The following is a 22,578-nucleotide window of genomic DNA, read 5'->3' on the forward strand; positions in this document are numbered from 1 at the left end:
AGTTGTTTAGATTTCCAAAATTCTAAGGTTTCACCCTATTTCAACCCACCGAAATAAGACAATAATCGACTTGTCTTTCCATAGCACAACTCACCAGTGAGCAGTTTGGAAATGTGGATGTGAGGCAGACAATAAAAACCTTGATGATGATAATGACAAAGGGATAGGTGAATGATGTAGGTGCTGACTAGTTGAGGTGTGGTGGTAGCGATGTACACATACATAGCCTAAACGCATACTATTACCTTGTCTCATACACTGTTTCAGTTCCTCTTTTACGCGGGTGGGGTAAAGGCACTTTCCCGACTTCTAAACATTGGAGTTTTTAGAAATCGGAATGGGAGGGGGCTTGTCACGTGCCTTTATTTCGAAGTTAGAAAAAAAAAATAAGGGGGAAGGGGCTGCGGAGGGGTACATTGAGGACATCGATTTTTTTTTTTTTTGCCAATGCATTGGTATTTGTGGGGGAATCCTATTGACCGACTGTGGGTCTTATGAAAAGCAAATTTGTTATTTTGTAGAATACCATAAACATTTGAGCTCCATCAATTTGTTTATTTTCTCTCAGACTTTTAAAGTCTAATTGTTGTGGACTATTTTACTTAGCGGAAGCGTAGAGTTCTGGTTCAGGAGTGTTTGGGTGTTAGGCTACTGAATGAGTGCAGCACTGAATTCGGGTGATATCAACGTAAGCCGGCGAGACGCCTTTCATTGTACATCGTATTTTACTTTTGGCCACTTTTAATACAAGACAACATTCATTCCTCCTCGTGTCCCCTTCCCCTTTCCTTTTCTCCGGACACTTGAAACACAAAAAGCCTAAAAAATGGCTCAGATACTGCCGATACGATTTCAGGAACATCTGCAGGTAAGAAGACGCTAACAGCCGAAAAAACACAGGAGGCATTTTCGCGCAGTTTTTCAGACATAGAAACACCATACCGCATTTAAATGGAATCTGACAGGGCTGCTTGGAGAGTGCTCAATATAGACACACACAGGCCTAGCTAGCTTCTGTGGGGCAGATGATGACTTGTAAAATTTGAACAGTCAGATCGTATTGGTAGCCTATAACGTTAGTCTGCTTTCAGCGGACCCGACAATACAGCCAGTGACTGGACCAAGCAATGAACTCTTGTTGGAATTGAGTGATTTACGATAAATGTATGCAGTTAGATAAACTATGGCTCAACGGTGTTTGGATGTGGCTTGATTAGATGGCGTCATATTTTTTAATTAGTAGGCCATGTTGGAGAACACCAACTATCCATCGGTTTCTTGGGGCCAAAGTGAAAGTTTGTGACGTGCCCACCTCACTATCCTTCAGTGGCTGAAATTGCCTTTCACTAAAGACCTCTCTCTCTGGAAACTCCCCAGCAAATTACCATTTGCCATGTCTACTACCCACTCGTTCCAATGCAGCCAACAGAGCCCACCAACATTCACCAGTTCCATTTTAAAATGTGGTGCCCTTTTTATATGAGGAGTTGGCAAAACAGCACTAACAGATCTGGTAACAGGGTCGAGATCTGAACCTCTATAGCACAGGTGGCATGCTTTCCTTTTACCTATATAGGGTTGCTGGTTCAAGCCATACTCTGGTTATTCCCCTTCCATTGCTACAAATGCATATATTGAAAGGCAACACAACATTATTTGAGCAAGATTTTACCAGACAAATCGATTGATAGTGTATCCCTTTTTATTCCATGTATGATCTCTTTTCGGGCTTGCTCTGATTGGTAGGCTGCTGTGATCAGTCATGGCTCCAGCTGAGAGAGAAATGCCAGGAATTTGCGAACTGAGGACTTTGGCCCTGCATTTCTTTTTCTTTTTTCTCCTGTCTTGGTATTTACAGCCTCTATGCATTAAACAGTATAGTCTGGGTTGACATTCCCTGCGCTGTACACACAGATGAGACTGGATTTGTTGTTTTAGCTTTATGTACAACTACTGCTGGACTTATCCCAATTGTATAAGGTTAGCCATAAACATAGCACTCCCAATATAGGCACGCATTAACATTGCCAGTGTCTCATTGTGTGTTCTTAAACATGTCAATAACACTAAGCTGTGTTTAGTCTAATACTCCTTTTTCCCAGGCTTGACTAACTGACTGACCTGTGCCCTTTAGTATTTTATTTATGATACATTGTGTTTGTTAGTCTATTAGCAGATGATTCCTTTATTTTGGGGCGCAGTCTGGGATGAATTAGGTTCTGCATTATGTAGAGGCCAGATGTTGCTGAAAACACCCAACCTTTGCTTTAGCTCAGTAGGCTAATGGAGTCCCAAGTGCAATACCCTGGAGTTTAGCTTCAGTCTGAGTCTGCCCTGGTGAGAGGGAGAGACCTGTGAGGTATGTAGCCAGTCATAAACAGATTGGCCATAGGGCACTTTGAGCAAATGCCAGATGGCTGGTCCATCTTTGGGCCAGTTTTTTTGTGTGTTTTTGCACATAAATAATTACCATTATTTGGCAAAAAAATAGTCTGGTGTGTTAAATGCCTGGGTTGATTTCTGGTCCCAGTCAGTCTCTGTTGCCTGTCCATCAGCTGGTTGCCTGTCAGCTCCCTGCTTTGGGATATTACTCTCCAGTACTAACAGAAGAGCAGCTCCCTTCTCAGGGCTGTTGCTGTTGTCTCCACTAATAGACAGATTAGGTAAGCAGGCCAATTTAACCCATACAATCACATCAGGGCAGGAAGGGGAAGTGAGATCATGATCATAATGCCCAGCAGAGAACCTCTGACAGCACTGCTGTCGGCTGGAACAGCTCTGTCTGCACCGGAACTAATGGTTGGTGTCCAGCCAACCAGTCAGTCTTATTACTGCTTACTACCCTCCTGCACAACACATTGATATGGACAAAGCCTAAGTAATGAAACTCTAAAAATAACACACCCACACCAGTCTCTCTCAGTTGAAACAATACACCTAACTGGAAGGAGCTGTCCTAAACTAGAGTCTATTTTTGTTAGCCTATATTATTGACTTTTTTATAGCAAGAGTGGTGATACTGAATATGGCAGGTTAACACGCTATTAAACTGACAGCTCAGGAATTTTTGAAAGATGAGAATCTACTTTTTTTCTCATATTTTAATACATTTATTTATATTAAATATTTATTTTGAAAGATCAAAGTATCAGCTATCACACCGTGTAAAGGAACAACCTAACTCTTGAATTTCTTCATAAAATGCAATGAACTGGATTTAAGCCCATGTCAACTCTGTCAGACACCATTTAAATTGCATTTACATTTTCACATTTGTTTTCAGGCGTTTAAAGGACTCGATTGTGTAATTCTAACATTAGATTATTCAAATATGTCATATAGATCTCAAGTTATTTTAATTTCATAACGCTGTATAATGCTCCAGCGCTCATTTCGTTTGCATTTTGGCATGTTTTTCTAGATTCAGCACGTAAAATATTTTATAAAACAAACATTATCTGTTACATTTAGACAGCAAATGCATTGTTTAAGTGTATGTTGCAGAACAGTAATATAAATATATTTGTCTCAATATTGACCAATTGATCTTAAGGGGGTTAGCCATCAGTGATGGAGTTGATAAGTCACTGACGGACTTGACAACAAATACTAACAGACCTATTTTTGCCTTTAAAAATAGAAGTTCAACAATAATTTTCAAATGTAGAAAATTATTCATTTGAAAATCCTCCTAAAAAAATCTATCAGCTCTTTCAGCACTCTGTCGGAATTGACGTTCGTAAAACATCAACTCTGTCATATTTTTGTCAAAGTTGACAAACACAATCCCCTTATTCCAGTGGTCGTCAAAGTAGAAATGTAGTTTTACCTCAGTTGCTTTATGACTCTAAAACCTAATTTAAAATAAATATATTTGAACCAAAATGTATATCATATCACGGAGATGACATTGACAGTTTATGGTTGTGACCAAGGTGATTTCAATATTGTTTAAATCTCTCAAAATGATATAACTTGACAGACCGTGAGTAGTCCTGTTGTACTCCATGTGAGGAAGACATGAAGAAGTCATTATGGTGTAGTTCATTCCTGATTTATTTATGATTGTAGAGAAATCTGACACTGTTGACCACATTTCTGGACACATATTTTAGGAATCACAGTTTTGAGAGAAATATTTTTTAAAGACATAGCACTATTGCAAAAGACTAGATACGCCTAATAGGGCTGTGAAGATACAGTATTGCACTTTTTTTTTCTTTGGCAAATATTAGAACACAAAGCAGACCAAACTCTTTGGTCCCTTTTTAAAAACCTGCTGTATGTAAACTATTGTGTTCTGTTAATGTAACTCTAGATGACAACATAATGTTTGTTTCCAACATTAGGGCTGTTTTCCTAAAAAGGTTAAATCCACTTAATGTTTTGTTTCCTTGCCACTATACTATTGAGTATCTTCCCGGCTCTACTAAATCAGATAATGTCTCAGTTAATATTCATTATTATTATCGTTTTTAGGAAATGTAAAGCCAGAGGAATGCAGAGAACAAATCTGAGCTGTGTTATTAGCAAATACAATACACTTAGGACTAGAGTACATACACATTTAGGCAGGCCTGCCGCCTCAGATGCTGCGTTTAGACAGGCAGCCTAATTCTGATCTTTTTTTCCACTAATTGGTCTTTTGACCAATCAGGTCTTTTTCAGCGCTGATATGATTGGTCAAAACGCGTGCGTGTCAATGTGTGCACAGAGATTGGGTTCTGAAGACACTGGGTTGTGGTTGCGAGTGATTTAGTTTAGAATGTTCTATGAAGGAGGGCAGCGGGGAGATGCTTCCAGTGACCCAGCCACCCCTCCCCAGGCCTTTCACAAGCCCTGTATTATAGGAACTCCTCTCTCTATACATGGTATGTCCTCCCTCCCCTATTGCCTTAGCTTACCCACCTTCCCCCCCATCTTAATCCATCTTTCTGTCATTCTGGGCTAAGTTACAAATTACATCCTATTCCCTCTAGTGCACTACATTTAGGGAATAGGGTTCCATAGGACTGCCATACTGCCTCCCATCCTCAGCCCAGCTGGCAGCTACTCCCCTGGTCCTTTTCACATTACCTCCTTCTTTTCCTTCACCTCCCTCTTTCCTCCTCAGAGATTTCTTGCAGCCAGTAAAGATATCTCCTCTTTGGCCTCATGTTATCGGCTGATTGGTGCTCCACCCGGACAAACCCTTGATCACCTCACAGTGCTGTCATAGGGCTAGAGGAGACTTATAGACACGAGTCAGTTCAGTGGTTTCCCACCATAATGGTTTAGGTTATGATATGGGGAGGACAAACTGATTCTAGATCTGTGTCTATGGTCAAGGACAAATTTGACCTGGAACTAGTATCAGTGAATACTAGTACTGAAAATGGTTGAAAACCTTAAGGTTTTAACTTCAAGTTTTAACTGTTGCGGTATATAACTGACAATGTTCAGTACCCAATTATATTGGCTACGTCTTCAGATCAAGAGTAATCTCCTCATTAGGACAACAATGAGCTCAATGATGGATATAATTTACTACTGAGGATCACGCATTCCTATCTGGAGATCTATCTCTTTTTGACCTGCTGGGAGAGATCACATCTAATCTCACTCGAGGTCAGATCTATGTCCCAATTGGCATCCTATTCTCTATAGGGCATAGGACCCTACATGCACTAGGGAATAGGGTGCCATTCGGGGGGGGGACACTGGAGATCAGGGCACATTCTAGGCCTACCCGGGAAGCCCCCCATCTGAGTCCTTGAAACCACTAGCAGAGGCCTGACCTGAATCAGCCAGTGTTTATGGTTACACAGCATTTGTATTTTAGTCTGCTGTTTACATTGTATTTACTTAGAAATAACATAATAGCATGGTAATTAAATAGAAATTACTGTTTGGCGTTTGAGATTCTCTCAAGCACTACTATGTAGAGTTTGGTATTTGGGAGTGTTGGATTATTTGAATTAAATAAGTTGCGTAAAATGACTGTTACTGTATGTTATGGTATAATGCCTCAGTAAAAGCCAGATTAATAGCAGCTGTCACAGCACACAAATCTTTCCAGAGTCATCTTAATACCCTGTTGTTGTCTGCCTGCCCTATGCCATGTTTCCCAGGCCTGACTGTGCTGTTTATGTAACTCCACCTAACCTTCTCCTTGTAAAACAACCTTTAAGAATATCCTTCTGGAAAACTGGACCAGAACAGCAGTTATTTTAATAGAGCGAGTGTTTAGAGAATTGTTTTCCCTGACCCCAAGGCAAATGTTATCAACTGGCAACTTTAGTTTTTTTTTCATCCTTGTAATACTCTAGAAAATATCAGTTGTAGATTCAGATCTTTACATTGTGCCACTGACTGCACTGCCCAATTCCAAATGACCCCTAGTCTGTACTGTACACCTAAGCGCTGGTGTAGTCCTAAAGGATTGGTTAGATATGACCAATAATGGCACACATTTCAACTAGCCCAAAAAAGGTCAAATACCCACATTGCTAATTTCAAATCCATTGATCTGTACTACACGTGTCTAGGGTTATTGGTTGACTATAGCAGTTGCCTCTGAAATACTTAGATTGCATTTAACGGCTGTGTGTTTGCGGTGTGTTTCAGCTGCAGAACCTAGGGGTGAATCCGGCCAACATCGGGTTCAGCTACCTGACCATGGAGTCTGACAAATTCATCTGCATCCGGGAGAAGGTGGGCGAGCAGAACCAGGTGGTGATCATAGACATGGCTGACCCCAATAACCCCAGCAGGCGACCCATTTCCGCTGACAGCGCCATTATGAACCCTACAAGCAAGGTCATCGCCCTGAAAGGTAGGCTACCACCACGGCCCCACATTTGTGAGTCCCAAATGTGAGCCATTTTTGAGTCCCAAATGGCATCCTATTCCCTATGTAGCAAGCTACTTTTGACTAGGGCCCATGGCACACTGTGTAGGGATTAGGGTGCTATTTGGGACGCTCCCTGACACCCCTGCTCCCTGACACCCCTGCTCCCTGACACCCCTGCTCCCTGACACCCCTGCTCCCTGACACCCCTGCTCCCTGACACCCCTGCTCCCTGACACCCCTGCTCCCTGACACCCCTGCTCCCTGACACCCCTGCTCCCTGACACCCCTGCTCCCTGACACCCCTGCTCCCTGACACCCCTGCTCCCTGACACCCCTGCTCCCTGACACCCCTGCTCCCTGACACCCCTGCTCCCTGACACCCCTGCTCCCTGACACCCCTGCCCTCACTGCTCCTTATTCCACTGGTGTAATACAACCAACAAAAACGCTCTGTTGCAATGCACTTACTACGTAGTTACTTGTTAATCCAATGCTGTTACTAGAGTAATTAAATCATTATCATTGGGGCGGCAGGGTAGCCTAGTGGTTAGAGCATTGTTAGAGAAAGTTTGCAAGTTCCAATCCCCGAGCTGACAAGGTACAAATCTGTCGTTTTGCCCCTGAACAGGCAGTTAACCCACCGTTCCTAGGCCATCATTGAAAATAAGAATTTGTTCTTAACTGACTTGCCTCGTTAAATAAAGGTATAAAAAAAAAAAAAAACATTACTACATGGTTATATGGGAAACCTACATCACGTTTGTTCTGAAAAAGTTATCTAAAAGCAATAGTGTGTTATTTAGCATTATAAACTGGGTGGTTAGAGCCCTGAATATCAGACCGTGTGACAAAATGTTTATTTTTTACTGATAACCAGTTTTATAATAGCAATAAGTTACCTCTTAGTTTTGTGGTATATGGCCAATATACCACGGCTAAGGGCTGTGTCCAGGTACTCTGCGATGCGTCGTGCCTAAGAACAGCCCTTAGCTGTGGTATATTGGCCATATACCACACCCCCAGGTGTCTTATTGCTTAAGTATTGCACACAGGATTGCTGTTTATGTAACTCCTACTTTAACATAGCTGTCAAATGCAGTGTTGGGTGTATCTGTTATAATGCACTATTTCCTCCCGTGCTGTATAAACAGTGCACTCAGACACATTGCCTAAATGTACTAAATTGGTCATGTAAATTGATTTTCCGCCACTGCTTCTACCCCTTTGTCAAAACACAGGCGCATTTAGTCTTCTGTCGGTATCGGTTTGCCTTACTTCTAATGCATCTCTTCAGGCTTTGCACATCTCTTTTTACCTCTCTCTTTCCCCCTCGTTTTTTCTTTGACTGACTCTTACCTTTCTTTCCCTTGCTTTCTGTCATCTATCAGAGGGTGAGTGTTCCTCTCCATCTCTCTCTCTCTCGTCTCACTCTTCATCTCTGAGATGTCTGCTTTGCTCTCAACCTATTTTTCTCAGACTGACTCTTGGCTTTCTTTCCCTTGCTTGCTTTCTTGTCACCTTCTCTCAGACGGTGAGTTCCTGCCTGTCACTCTCTGTCTGTGGTGTTATCGCTGTCTTTGTGTCTGTGGTCTCTGGTCTGTCTCTTCTGTCTGTGGTCATCATGTCTCTCATAAAAGCTTCCCTTCCTTCTTAACCAAATTTATTGAAAATTAAAAACACAAATGATCTAATTTACAAAAGTATTCACACCCCTGAGTCAATACATGTCAGAATCACCTTTGGCAGCGATTACAGCTGTGAGTCTTTCTGGGTAAGTCTCTAAGAGCTTTGCACATCTGTACTGTACAATATTTGCACACTATACTTAAAATAATTCTTCAAGCTCTGTCAAGTTGGCTGTTGATCATTGCTAGACAGCCATTTTCAAGTATTGCCATAGATTTTCAAGTAGAAGTAAGTCAAAACCGTTACTAGCCACGCAGGAACATTCAATGTTGTCTTGGTAAGCAACTCCAGTGCATATTTGTCCTTGTGTTTTAGGTTATTGTCCTGCTGAAAGGTGAATTTGTCTCCCAGTGTCTGTTGAAAGCAGATTGAACCATGTTTTTCTCTAGGATTTTGCCCTGTGCTTATTTTTATTCCATTTGTTTTTATCCCCCCCAAATTCTCTAGTCCTTTTGCTATTGACAAGCATATCCATAACATGATACAACAATTACTATGCTTGAGAATATGAAGAGTGCTACTCGGTGATGTTGGACTTGCCTCAAACATAACACTTTGTATTCAGGACATAAAGTTAATTCCTTTGCCACATTTTTTTGCAGTTTTAGTTTAGGGCCTTATTGCAAACGGGATGCAAATTCATTTTTAAATGTTTTTTTTGCGTGCTTCCTTTTCACTTTGTAATTTAGTATTGTGGAGTAACTAGAATGTTGTCGATCCATCCTCAGTTTTCTCCCATCACAGCCATTTATTTGAACTGTTTTAAAGTCCGGATTTACATCATGGTGAAATCCCTGAGAGGTTTTCTTACCTCTTCGGCAACTGAGTTCGGTAGGAGGCCTGTATCTTTGTAGTGACTGGGTGTATTGATACATAATCCAAAGTGTCGGCTAATTAATAACTTCACCATGCTCAAAGTGGTATTCAATGTGTGCTTTTTTTTTACCCATCTACCAAAAGGTGCCCATTTTTGCGAGGCATTAGAAAACCTCCTTGGTCTTTGTGTCTGTAATTCACTGCTCGGCCGAGGGACCTTACAATTATCTGTATGTGTGGGGTACAGAGATGGGGTAGTCATTCAAAAATCAAGTTAACACTGTTATTGCACAAAGTGAATCCATGCAACTTATTATGTGACTTGTTAAGCACATTTGTACTCCTGAACTTATTTAGGCTTCCCTTAACAAAGGGGTTAAATACTTATTGACTCTAAACATTTCAGCGTTTCACTTTTTAAATTAATTTGTAAACATTTATAAAAACATAATTCCAACTGACATTATGGGTATTGTGTGTAGGCCAGTGACACAAAATCTCAATTTAATCAATTTTTAATTTGTGCTGTAGCCACAAAATGTTGAAAAAGTCAAGGGGTGTAAATACTTTGAAAGCACTGTATTCTGATTCCTTCTGAAAAGTAACCAAATCGATGAGATCGTTTGGATGAGCATTCGATTCTGTACATTTGAATCCACACTTTGTAACTGTCTCCTGACTGTGACATCAAGTGTGGAACTTTTCAGTTTGTCAGTCCCCCCCACAAACACAGACACCCACACATGCTTTTATGAGAACCGTACATGCGGGCATGACCTGTTGTATGCTGGTTGACTGTGTGTGTGTGTGTGAGGTATTCCTCTCCATCCCTAGATCTCTCTCTGCAGCGTACCAGGTATGTCGTACCTCTTCACCTACGTGTGGTGGTCTCTGAAACCCGCATCTATTCCTCACTCACTGTTTAAACCTGAAGCTATAGGACATGCTGTCAGTATCGGTCTAGTTTCATCTTTAAATGATGTCCTTCGGGCTTAGTTCCATTCACAATGGTTGTCATATGCGAGGTTAGTAAAGGATGGAGTTTTATTTCCTCACTAATTTCTCCCAGCATGCCAGAGACTAGAACAGTTCCATAGTAGCCAACACTGATTATAGTAGTTCTCTCTCACTATCCTTTAAATAGCCTGCTAGTTCAAGTGTTTCCCCTATATTGATTTAGCAGTGTCGTCCCGCCGCTGCTAAAATGTTGCCGCCACTCCCAAATATTTTTCTCTCTCTCCAATTTCGATCTTGTCTCATCGCTGCAACTCCCTAACAAGCTCGGGAGGCGAATGTCGAGTCATTAACCCGGAAGCCAGCTGCACCAATGTGTCGGAGGAAACAACGTTCACCTGATGACCAAGGTCATGCACCCGGCCCCCCACAAGGAGTCGCTAGAGCGCAATGAGCCAAGTATAGCCCCCCCCCCCCCTAACCCGGACGACACTGGTCCAATTGTGCACCGCCCTGTGGGACTCACGATCACGGCCAGTTGTGATACAGCCCGGGAACAAACCAGGGTCTGTAGTGATGCCTCTAGCACTGCGATACAGTGCATTAGACCGCTGCGCCACGGTGTCTCTGTTGGAGTACTTGGGCCTGGAATTTGATGTATGTATGTCTATTTATTTACTTTTTTATTTCACCATCCATGTAATTAAGAGAATCAGAACATGTTCTCCTTTACAGAAACAACCTGGGGAAGAGTTCCACAGTTGTTCTGGAGGATCTGTCTGCTAGATACTATATATTAGGTCATTGAGTGTATTATCTACCTATCGGCCTCACTCTTTATCCCCACTACGGTCACGCTCTTTCACTGGACAGGGAAATGGCACACTTTTGACCCATCATGGAAATCCAGTTTGCTGGGAACTTAAAGGGATTGTTCAAACAAAGTACAAATCTCATGTTGACCTAAAAGGAAGTCCATTGTCCTGGATAGTCAGCTAGCTACCCAAAGATGCAGTTCACTAGCTACAGTTTAGCATTAGCTTCATTCACTGTCTCACTGTATCTCCCATAGATATAGAACAATATTATGAATTGTTATATTGGTCTCTCCTCTTGCCCTCCCTTTGTCCTCAGCTGCTAAGTGCCTGCAGATCTTCAACATTGAGATGAAGAGTAAGATGAAGGCTCACACTATGACAGAGGAAGTCATGTTCTGGAAGTGGATCTCTGTCAACACCGTCGCCTTGGTGACTGAAGCGGCTGTCTACCATTGGAGCATGGAGGGGGACTCTCAGCCAATCAAGGTGTTTGATCGGCACGTCAGTCTGGCCGGTTGCCAGATCATAAACTACAGAACAGACGAACAGCAGAAGTGGCTTCTGCTTATCGGTATCTCGGCACAGGTATGCACACACCCACGCACATCTTATACACACCCGTAGTTCACAGCACACACATCAGACATACGGTGTACGTTAGGGAGGGTTTGTGTTCTAAAAGCACCGTACTTTGGTCCTTTTCTAGCATGTTCAGACAGTGATGACATCCCCTCTTCTCTCTCCTCTATCCTGCAGCAAAACCGTGTGGTGGGGGCCATGCAGCTGTACTCTGTGGACAGGAAGGTGTCCCAGCCCATCGAGGGACATGCTGCAGCCTTCGGAGAGTTTAAGGTGGAGGGCAACACCAAAGCCTCCACTCTCTTCTGCTTTGCTGTGCGCAGCCAGGCTGGTGGCAAGGTGAGAAGAGGACACTGGGGGATATACAGGCATGGTGAACCTAGTTTCATTTCAAACCAGGACTCACCCTATATGCCTGTGAAATATTAATGCCAATCACTGTTAAGACTTGTGCGGACTTGTTGTTTTGTGGTTACTGTATGTTACTATAATAATGCAAAATGCATACGGTCGTGTGTGGTCGGTGTGTTACTGTGGTCGGTGTGTTACTGTGGTCGGTGTGTTACTGTGGTCGGTGTGTTACTGTGGTCGGTGTGTTACTGTGGTCGGTGTGTTACTGTGGTCGGTGTGTTACTGTGGTCGGTGTGTTACTGTGGTCATGTGTGGTTAGTATGCAGTAAGTATGTTGACATGTATGTTACTGTGGTCAGTATGTTGACGTGTCTTACTGTGTCTTACATATGTTACTGTGGTTAGTATGAGGTCAATATGTTACTGTGGTTAGTATGAGGTCAATATGTTACTGTGGTTAGTATGAGGTCAATATGTTACTGTGGTTAGTATGCGGTCAGTATGTTACTGTGGTTAGTATGCGGTCAATATGTTACTGTGGTTAGTATGCGGTCAATATGTTACTGTGGTTAGTATGCGGTCAGTATGTTACTGTGGTTAGTATGCGGTCAGTATGTTACTGTGGTTAGTATGCGGTCAGTATGTTACTGTGGTTATGGGTGGTTAGTATGCGGTCAGTATGTTACTGTGGTTAGTATGCGGTCAGTATGTTACTGTGGTTAGTATGCGGTCAGTATGTTACTGTGGTTAGTATGCGGTCAGTATGTTACTGTGGTTATGGGTGATTAGTATGCGGTCAGTATGTTACTGTGGTTAGTATGCGGTCAGTATGTTACTGTGGTTATGGGTGGTTAGTATGCGGTCAGTATGTTACTGTGGTTAGTATGCGGTCAGTATGTTACTGTGGTTATGGGTGGTTAGTATGCGGTCAGTATGTTACTGTGGTTAGTATGCGGTCAGTATGTTACTGTGGTTATGGGTGGTTAGTATGCGGTCAGTATGTTACTGTGGTTAGTATGCGGTCAGTATGTTACTGTGGTTAGTATGCGGTCAGTATGTTACTGTGGTTATGGGTGGTTAGTATGCGGTCAGTATGTTACTGTGGTTAGTATGCGGTCAGTATGTTACTGTGGTTATGGGTGGTTAGTATGCGGTCAGTATGTTACTGTGGTTAGTATGCGGTCAGTATGTTACTGTGGTTATGGGTGGTTAGTATGCGGTCAGTATGTTACTGTGGTTAGTATGCGGTCAGTATGTTACTGTGGTTATGGGTGGTTAGTATGCGGTCAGTATGTTACTGTGGTTAGTATGCGGTCAATATGTTACTGTGGTTAGTATGCGGTCAGTATGTTACTGTGGTTAGTATGCGGTCAGTATGTTACTGTGGTTATGGGTGGTTAGTATGCGGTCAGTATGTTACTGTGGTTAGTATGCGGTCAGTATGTTACTGTGGTTAGTATGCGGTCAGTATGTTGACGTGTGGTCGTGTTGTGTTCCAGCTGCATATCATAGAGGTGGGTCACCCGGCTACAGGGAACCAGCCATTTATCAAGAAGGCGGTTGATGTGTTCTTCCCTCCTGAGGCGCAGACAGACTTCCCCGTCGCCATGCAGGTAAGGACCCCTAAAGACCCAGCAGGGAAGGCTTAGGGTGGCTCTCACAATGCCTGAATGAAATGAATGAGTTGTGCAGTATATCAGAAGGGTCAGACTAACTCTGTTGGCTGGGAGGTTTTCTTTCTGTGTATTTAACCAATACAACTGAAGCTGTTTGTGCTCGGGTTGTGTTTTCCTTTATCTTATTCGCATATCAGCAACCTGCACACACACCTCTCGGTTCAGGCTTCTTTAACTATTAAAAACCTTAACTGCCGTTCAACAATGTTGATAGGAATTTGTCTTGGTGTTGTACACTGCTAAGAGAACCCATAGTTGTCTTTGGCCCATACGCAGGGTGTAATAGCTGTACCCCATGATTCTGAACTCAGATTGGCACCAAGCATGGCGTGATCTACCTGATCACTAAGTATGGCTACATCCACCTGTATGATCTGGAGTCGGGAGTGTGTATCTATATGAACCGCATCAGCGCTGAGACCATCTTCGTCACTGCCCCCCACGAACCCACCTCCGGCATCATCGGGGTTAACAAGAAGGGACAGGTAAGAACTCCTCTAAATCCCATCAGATTTACCGTCTGTATACTACAGGAACACTAGAGTTATTTTGTTTTTTAGTGGATACATGTGAAAGCATATACACATAACAAGCTATTCAGAGTTAATCATCTATTGATTGATTTGATTTGGGCTGTGTACCAAATTGCAGCCTATTCCTTATGTTGTGCTGAACTTGGAATGGGGCTTTGTTCAGTAGCAGACAATTCATTTGATGCATCCCCCCTCAGGTGTTGTCAGTGTGTGTGGAGGAGGAGAACATAGTTAACTATGCCACCAACGTGCTGCAGAACCCAGACCTGGGCCTGAGGATGGCCATGCGTTCTAACCTGGCCGGGGCAGATGAGTTGTTTGCCAGGAAGTTCAACACGCTGTTCGCCCAGGGTTCCTACTCCGAGGCTGCCAAGGTGGCTGCCTCCACACCAAAGGTAGGTCGGACCCCAGGGCCAGGGGAGAGGAGATGATCTGTTCTGATGATCTGTTCGGTCTGGAGGAGGGTTACAGTAACTTTCCTGAAATTCCAGTTGGGGGATTCCCAGAATAAGGAGGGAATAAGCAGGATATCCAGAAACCCCCAACCAGAATTTTTGGAAGACCTGGGAATTTGGGGAAAGTTACTGGAATTTTGCAAACCTACGAGGAGACAATTGTCTTTGAATATATCCTCCTTAGCTTTGTTATACACTTCGCTACAATAACACTATATATTGTCCTCTTCCTCTCCTATACTCCCCCTCCCTCCTCCAGGGTATCCTGCGTACAGCGGAGACCATCCGTAAGTTCCAGAGTGTGCCAAGCCAGCCGGGCCAGGCCTCTCCCCTGCTTCAGTACTTTGGCATCCTGCTGGACGAAGGCCAGCTCAACAAGTTTGAGTCTCTGGAGCTGTGCAGGCCCGTGCTACAGCAGGGACGCAAGCAACTGCTGGAGAAGTGGCTGAAAGAGGATAAGGTTGGACTGACTGGAGATTCAGCTGTGGACTAGACAGTTTTGCCACATTGACATGGTAGTCATTTAGCAGATGCTCTTATCCAGAGAGACTTACTGTTGGTGCATTCATCTTAAGATAGCTAGGTGGGACAACCACATATCTGTCATAGCTACTTTATTGACAAAAAGTGTATTTACTATCAGCAAAGTCTGAGCTAGTACAATGCTCACACACACTATGTAAACAGGAGTCCTTTAACAGGGTGCATTGAGACTTTCAACCTGTTCCCTTTGTATATTTACTCTGAAATTGCTGTATAGCTACAGTTGCTGTACTGTGTGTGTGTAGCTGGAGTGTTGTGAGGAGCTTGGTGACCTGGTTAAGGCAGTAGATCCTACTCTGGCCCTCAGCGTCTACCTCAGGGCCAACGTACCCAGCAAGGTGATCCAGTGCTTCGCTGAGACCGGACAGTTCCAGAAGATAGTGCTTTACGCCAAGAAGGTACAATTCACTTCCAGAGTGGATGGACATCTCTTTGGATTTGTTGCAAATTGCACCATTTTCCCAGTATAGTGCCCTGGTCAAAAGTAGTGCACTATGAAGGGAATATGGTGTCATTTGGGATGCACAACTCTCATAGTATCACATAGCATTTTCCTCTATGAATTCAGATTTGGCATGGGATCCTGCTTGTTTCATCAGATGACGGTGTTGTGATGTGGCCTCCCTCTCTCCCTCTCTCTCCCTGGTGTAGGTGGGCTACTCTCCAGACTGGGTGTTTCTGTTGAGGAATGTGATGCGGGTCAGTCCAGAACAGGGTCTACAGTTCTCTCAGATGCTGGTTGCAGATGAGGAGCCCCTGGCCAACATCAACCAGGTAACAGACACTCACACACACTGCCCAGTGTGGGAGCCTCCCGGTTTGTTATTCCATGTGGGAGAGCAATGCCAGGAATTCTGACTGAGTGAGCCTTCCTCCTTTTAATGGCATATCAACTTTCCCTTCCTCCTGTCTGAACTGGCTCTGGTTGCCCACAACCACAGATTTAGGTTGCCTATTCCCAACATGGTGCACTACTTTCAACCAAAGCCCTATGGGCCCTGGTCAACTTTAGTTCTCTATATAATAATAATAATAAGATGCCTTTCTGGACACACTCCTATAATCAGGATTTTAGAGGTAATGTCATGCTACCTGATGATTCCCACATTCTGAATGGAATTCTTTCAAATGAATATTATACTGTCTTCCTGTTGGTTCCTTATAAGCTGCTCCTTTGAGAGCAAATCCCCCTCTAACCCTTAGCTCTTAGGTACTAAAGTATAGCAGATTGGAGAGATTGAAAATGTATACCGTAGCATATCATAAAGTGGTGCAATTACCATATTACTTATCATACCTAAACGATTGTTTTGGGATATATGTCTATGGCACTAGAGGTTGTATTAGGGTTGAGAGCAATCTGATCCAGTCGTGTACTCCCTATGACACTTGATTACCTCTTTCTCTCCTGTGATTGGTTGCTGATGTCCCCTTTCTCTCCTGATTGGTGTAGATAGTGGATGTGTTCATGGAGGGCAGTCTGATCCAGCAGTGCACCTCATTCCTATTGGACGCTCTGAAGAACAACCAGCCAGCCGAGGGACACCTACAGACACGCCTACTGGAAATGAACCTCCTCCATGCTCCCCAGGTAAACACACACACCTTTCATTATGTCAGTTGTGTTTCTATTGGTCTGTTGTGTTATAACTTGTGCGTGTATCCAGGTGGCCGATGCAATCCTGGGAAACCAGATGTTTAGTCACTATGACCGAGCCCACATCGCCCAGCTGTGTGAGAAGGCTGGGCTGCTGCAGAGGGCTCTAGAGCACTACACTGACCTGTTCGACATCAAAAGGACTCTCGTACACACACACCTGCTCAACCCTGAGGTATGTACCTGTAGGTGTGTTTAAATGTATCCTCTGTGTGGGGTGTGTTGTTGTAACACTCCTCTTTCCCTGCAGTGGCTGGTGAACTTCTTTGGCGCCCTGTCAGTAGAGGACTCTATAGAGTGTCTTCGGGCCATGTTATCAGCTAACATCCGACAGAACCTTCAGCTGTGTGTCCAGGTGGCATCGAAATACCACGAACAGCTGGGAACAAATGCCCTGGTGGATCTCTTCGAGTCCTTCAAGAGCTTTGAGGGTATGTCTGGATCAGGCCTATTATGTTTTAAAACATGTCAGCTTATGGCCTGTGTGTAATACAATACAATGTAATATTATTATCTACAATGTATGTTCTTAACTCTGGGCAACATGGGCCAGGGAGGCTCACAGGGATATTGGTATCCACAGCACTCCACCAATTATAAATTGTTAAACTCAATACTATTCCCCATTTTTTTTTAATAATTATTTTACATGAATGCACTGTAATTTAAGCTTGTAAAGTGTTATCTGTCTCATGGCAAAAATGTGTAGAATTGCGGGAAATTAGTTTGAAAACTGCAAAATTTTCTCTCCGATGCCAAGAGGCGGCCTTTAAAAATGATATTTTCCCGTGCCTGAGACTTGGTTTATCAGCCAAGTACTGCAGAATCCAAAGTAAAACTCCTTGTAGGTTATTTTTATTGTACTTGAGTCTGATTATGAGGTGGTCCCTGATGAATTTGCTAACACAAAAGGGGTATACCATGGGTTTACATCTCCTACCTTTGCTGTCCTCTGTTTATGGTCCTATCGCCCAAAAAAGACACACAACCCCCTTCTTTTTTTTCTTTACGTGTTGGTTTACCTGGGCGGCATTCACAAGGAAACTAGGAATCCAATGTGAAACAGTGTTCTTCCTCCCCTAGGTGTGTTCTACTTCCTGGGTTCCATAGTGAACTTTAGCCAGGACCCCGACGTTCATTTTAAATACATCCAGGCGGCCTGTAAGACCGGACAGATCAAGGAGGTGGAACGCATCTGTAGAGAGAGCAACTGTTACGACCCGGACAGGGTCAAGAATTTCCTCAAGGTACCAGGGCGACCCTAGCAGGGTTGGTTGGGGGAACATTTAGCACAGTCGTTAGTCTAGCAGACTACAATCTCGCTTTCTCTCTCATCAGGAGGCTAAACTGACAGACCAGCTGCCTCTGATCATAGTGTGTGACCGCTTTGACTTTGTCCATGACCTGGTTCTCTACCTCTACCGCAACACTCTGCAGAAGTACATTGAGATCTATGTTCAGAAGGTAAGAGTCATCAGTCTGGCAGTAGGCACAGTGAGGAGGAACACAGCACTGCAGGGAAGGAAGATGAAACATGTCAAGATACCTTATTGTTGGTTTTACCAATAGCATTAGCTATCCTAGAAATATTTTCTGCTGTCATTGCCTCGCATTGATGTGTGTGTGTATAGGTGAACCCTAGCCGGCTGCCGGTGGTGATAGGAGGTCTGTTGGATGTAGACTGTGCTGAAGATGTCATTAAGAACCTGATCTTGGTGGCGAGAGGACAGTTCTCCACAGACGAGCTGGTGGCAGAGGTGGAGAAGAGGAACAGGTACAGACACACCACTTACACACATGGTCTCCAACACTGTCTGCTCCTGTACTTCCTCAACATTTAGTCTTTCAGGCCTCTTTTCCCCCCTGTGAGGCCATACTTCAAAGTCCAAGTATTGTGTGTGACTTAGGTTTTCGAAAGGGGCTCTCGGAAGTAAATTTTGCGTGTGTCCCCCAGACTGAAGCTGTTGTTGCCGTGGCTGGAGTCTCGTATCCACGAGGGCTGTGAGGAGCCGGCTACTCACAATGCCTTGGCTAAGATCTACATAGACAGTAACAACAACCCGGAGCGCTTCCTGAAGGAGAACACCTTCTACGACAGCACTGTAGTGGGGAAGTATTGTGAGAAGAGAGACCCCCACCTCGCCTGTGTCGCCTACGAGAGGGGCCAGTGTGACCTGGACCTTATCAAGGTCTGAGCACGCACGCACGCTCGTACACTCTCCCACACACACACACACATGACTATGATCCATTGATTGATGTGGTTTCATTGTGCTCTGTTGTAGGTGTGCAATGAGAACTCCCTGTTCAAGAGTGAGGCTCGCTACCTGGTCAGACGGAAAGACCCAGAACTATGGGCCAATGTTCTAGAGGAGAACAACCCTTATAGACGGCAACTCATAGACCAGGTCAGTAGAATACCCTCTCATAACCCTGTGTTGTTATACTGTGTTTTACCTGCTTCCTTGTGTTCTGACCTGTGGTAACTTGTGTTGGCCAGGTGGTGCAGACAGCTCTGTCAGAGACCCAGGACCCAGAGGAGGTATCGGTGACTGTCAAGGCCTTTATGACAGCTGACCTGCCCAATGAGCTCATCGAACTACTGGAGAAGATTGTATTGGACAACTCAGTCTTCAGCGAGCACCGGTCAGTCACCACACGTTTTCTCTCTCTCACTCACACACACACTACTTGGCACCAAAGTTAAGCTTCGAGGATGAAAAGACTAAAATATTTCAGAAGTTCTACTAATATCTGTAGTTGATATCTTATCTAGCGTCTTTATCTTCTGTTTCTCTTCCAGAAACCTCCAGAACCTGTTGATCCTGACGGCCATCAAGGCAGACCGGACACGTGTGATGGAGTACATCAACCGCCTAGACAACTACGACGCCCCAGACATCGCTAACATCGCCATCAGCAACGAGCTCTTCGAGGAGGCCTTCGCCATCTTCAAAAAGTTTGACGTCAACACCTCTGCCATTCAGGTAAACGAGTCTGAAGATGATCCAAATATTTAGCTAATTATTGTATCTGCTTTATTTCAATGCACCAATAATGCTTTGCTTTTCTTTGTGCTCCTTACAAATATTTTATCACGGTACCCTCTATTTAATACCAATAATACTTTTCTTTGTGCTATTTACTCATTCACACAGCGTAACCATACCGTCCACCTGTGTCTCTAGGTTCTGATCGAGCATATCAGTAACCTGGACAGAGCCTATGAGTTTGCAGAGTGTTGTAATGAGGCTGCTGTATGGAGTCAGCTGGCCAGAGCCCAGCTCCAGAGAGACCTGGTTAAAGAGTCCATCGACTCCTACATCAAAGCTGACGACCCGTCAGCCTACATGGAGGTGGTCAGCGCGGCCAGCAAGAACGGTAAGACAACACATCACCATAACTAAGCTACACTCACCACGAGTTCCAAACTGCCTCTGGAAGCAACGTCAGCACAAGAACTGTTCGTCAGGAGCTTCATGAAATGAGTTTCTGTGACCGAGCAGCTGCACACAAGTCTTAGATCACCATGTGCAATGCTAAGCGTCGCCATTGGACTCTGGAGCAGTGGAAACGCCTTCTATGAAGTGATTAATCCGCTTCACCATCTGGCAGTCGGACTAATCTGGATTTGAAGGATGCTAGGAGAACGCTACCTGCCTGAGTTCATATTGCCAACGGTAAAGTTTGGTGGATGAGGAATAGTAATCTGGGGCTGTTTTTTGTGGTTTGGGCTTGGGAAATGTTAACGCTACAGCATGCAATAAAATTCTAGATGATTCTGTGCTTCAAACTTTGTGGCAACAGTTTGGGGAAGGCCCTTTCCTGTTTCAGCATGACAATTCCTCTGTGCATAAAGCGAGGTCCATACAGAAATGGTTTGTTGAGATCGGTGTGGAAGAACTTGACTGGCCTGCACAGATCCCTGACCTCGACCCCATCGAAGACCTTTCGGATGAATTGGAACTCCCACTGCGAGCTAGGCCTAATCGCTCAACATCAGTGCCCGACCTCACTAATGTTCTTGTGGCTGAATGGAAGCAAGCCCCCAACATCTATATCTATTGGAAAGCTTTCCCAGAAGAGTAGAGGCTGTTATAGCAGCAAAGTTGGGACCAACTCCATGATTTTGGAATGAGATGTTCGATAAGCAAGTGTCCACATACTTTTGGTCATGTAGTGTATAATGTTTGTGTGTATGTAATGTATGATGTGTGCATTGTAGATAACTGGGAGGATCTGGTGAAGTTCCTTCAGATGGCTCGTAAGAAGTCCCGGGAGTCCTACGTAGAGACAGAACTCATCTTTGCTCTGGCTAAAACTGGCAGACTGGCCGAACTAGATGAGTTTGTTAACGGCCCTAACAATGCCCATATACAACAGGTAAAGGTGTCAAATACGTATAAAATGCTGATATACAGTGCCTTCGGAAAGTATTCAGACCCCTTGACCTTTTCCACATTTTGTTACATTATAGCCTTATTTTAAAATAGATTCAAATATTTTTTTTCTCATCAAACTACACATAATATCCCATAATGACAAACCAAAAAAAGAAATGTTTGCAAATTTTAAAAAATGTTTTTTTTTTTTAAACTGATCACATTTATATAAGTATTCTGACCCTTTACTCAATACTTTATTGAAGCACCTTTGGCAGCGATTACAGCATTGAGTCTTCTTGGGTATGATGCTACAAGCTTGGTGAATATACAGTGGGGCAAAAAAATATTTTGTCAGCCACCGATTGTGTAAGTTCTCCCACTTAAAAAGATGAGGCCTGTAATTTTCATCATAGGTACACTTCAACTAAGGCAGACAAAATGAAGAAAAAAAATCCAGAAAAATCACATTGTAGGATTTTTAATGAATTTATTTGCAAATTATGGTGGAAAATAAGTATTTGGCCAACTACAAACACACAAGATTTCTGGCTCTCACAGACCTGTAACTTCTTTAAGAGGCTCCTCTGTCCTCCACTCATTATCTGTATTAATGTCATCTGTTTGAACTTGTTATCAGTATAAAAGACACCTGTCCACAACCTCAAACAGTCACACTCCAAACTCCACTATGGCCAAGACCAAAGAGCTGTCAAAGGACACCAGAAACAAAATTGTAGACCTGCACCAGACTGGGAAGACTGAATCTGCAATAGGTAAGCAGCTTGGTTTGAAGAAATCAACTGTGGGAGCAATTATTAGGAAATGGAAGACATACAAGACCACTGATAATCTCCCTCGATCTGGGGCTCCACGCAAGATCTCACCCCGTGGGGTCAAAATGATCACAAGAACGGTGAGCAAAAATCCCAGAACCACACGGGGGGACCTAGTGAATGACCTGCAGAGAGCTGGGACCAAAGTAACAAAGCCTACCATCAGTAACACACTACGCCGCCGGGGACTCAAATCCTGCAGTGCCAGACGTGTCCCCCTGCTTAAGCCAGTACATGTCCAGGCCCGTCTGAAGTTTGCTAGAGAGCATTTGGATGATCCAGAAAAAGATTGGGAGAATGTCATATGGTCAGATGAAACCAAAATAGATTTTTTTGGTAAACTCAACTCGTTGTGTTTGGAGGACAAAGAATGCTGAGTTGCATCCAAAGAACACCATACCTACTGTGAAGCATGGGGGTGGAAACATCATGCTTTGGGGCTGCTTTTCTGCAAAGGGAC

The 22,578-nt window shown here is 43.7% G+C and overlaps 1 protein-coding gene across 1 annotated transcript in view; it reads left to right on the forward strand.

Annotated features, from left to right (window-relative positions):
- The first annotated feature begins 417 nt into the window (after positions 1 to 417).
- The window catches only part of LOC135513969 (clathrin heavy chain 1-like), a 33,250-nt gene continuing 11,089 nt past the window's right edge, over positions 418 to 22,578 (forward strand). Inside the window, exons 1-22 of the mRNA XM_064937026.1 lie at positions 418 to 868; positions 6,607 to 6,814; positions 11,423 to 11,691; positions 11,863 to 12,024; positions 13,536 to 13,649; positions 14,024 to 14,197; positions 14,443 to 14,640; positions 14,960 to 15,160; positions 15,489 to 15,641; positions 15,895 to 16,017; positions 16,697 to 16,834; positions 16,911 to 17,075; positions 17,151 to 17,331; positions 17,984 to 18,147; positions 18,239 to 18,364; positions 18,532 to 18,674; positions 18,855 to 19,089; positions 19,186 to 19,308; positions 19,401 to 19,546; positions 19,704 to 19,887; positions 20,089 to 20,281; positions 21,126 to 21,283. Of these exons, the coding sequence (XP_064793098.1) occupies positions 827 to 868; positions 6,607 to 6,814; positions 11,423 to 11,691; positions 11,863 to 12,024; positions 13,536 to 13,649; positions 14,024 to 14,197; positions 14,443 to 14,640; positions 14,960 to 15,160; positions 15,489 to 15,641; positions 15,895 to 16,017; positions 16,697 to 16,834; positions 16,911 to 17,075; positions 17,151 to 17,331; positions 17,984 to 18,147; positions 18,239 to 18,364; positions 18,532 to 18,674; positions 18,855 to 19,089; positions 19,186 to 19,308; positions 19,401 to 19,546; positions 19,704 to 19,887; positions 20,089 to 20,281; positions 21,126 to 21,283 (3,600 nt within the window). The 5' untranslated portion in view covers positions 418 to 826. The remainder of the gene's footprint in view (positions 869 to 6,606; positions 6,815 to 11,422; positions 11,692 to 11,862; positions 12,025 to 13,535; positions 13,650 to 14,023; positions 14,198 to 14,442; positions 14,641 to 14,959; positions 15,161 to 15,488; positions 15,642 to 15,894; positions 16,018 to 16,696; positions 16,835 to 16,910; positions 17,076 to 17,150; positions 17,332 to 17,983; positions 18,148 to 18,238; positions 18,365 to 18,531; positions 18,675 to 18,854; positions 19,090 to 19,185; positions 19,309 to 19,400; positions 19,547 to 19,703; positions 19,888 to 20,088; positions 20,282 to 21,125; positions 21,284 to 22,578) is intronic.

Source organism: Oncorhynchus masou, chromosome 25 (assembly GCF_036934945.1).
Source record: "Oncorhynchus masou masou isolate Uvic2021 chromosome 25, UVic_Omas_1.1, whole genome shotgun sequence".
NCBI classification, from domain to species: Eukaryota; Metazoa; Chordata; class Actinopteri; order Salmoniformes; family Salmonidae; genus Oncorhynchus; species Oncorhynchus masou.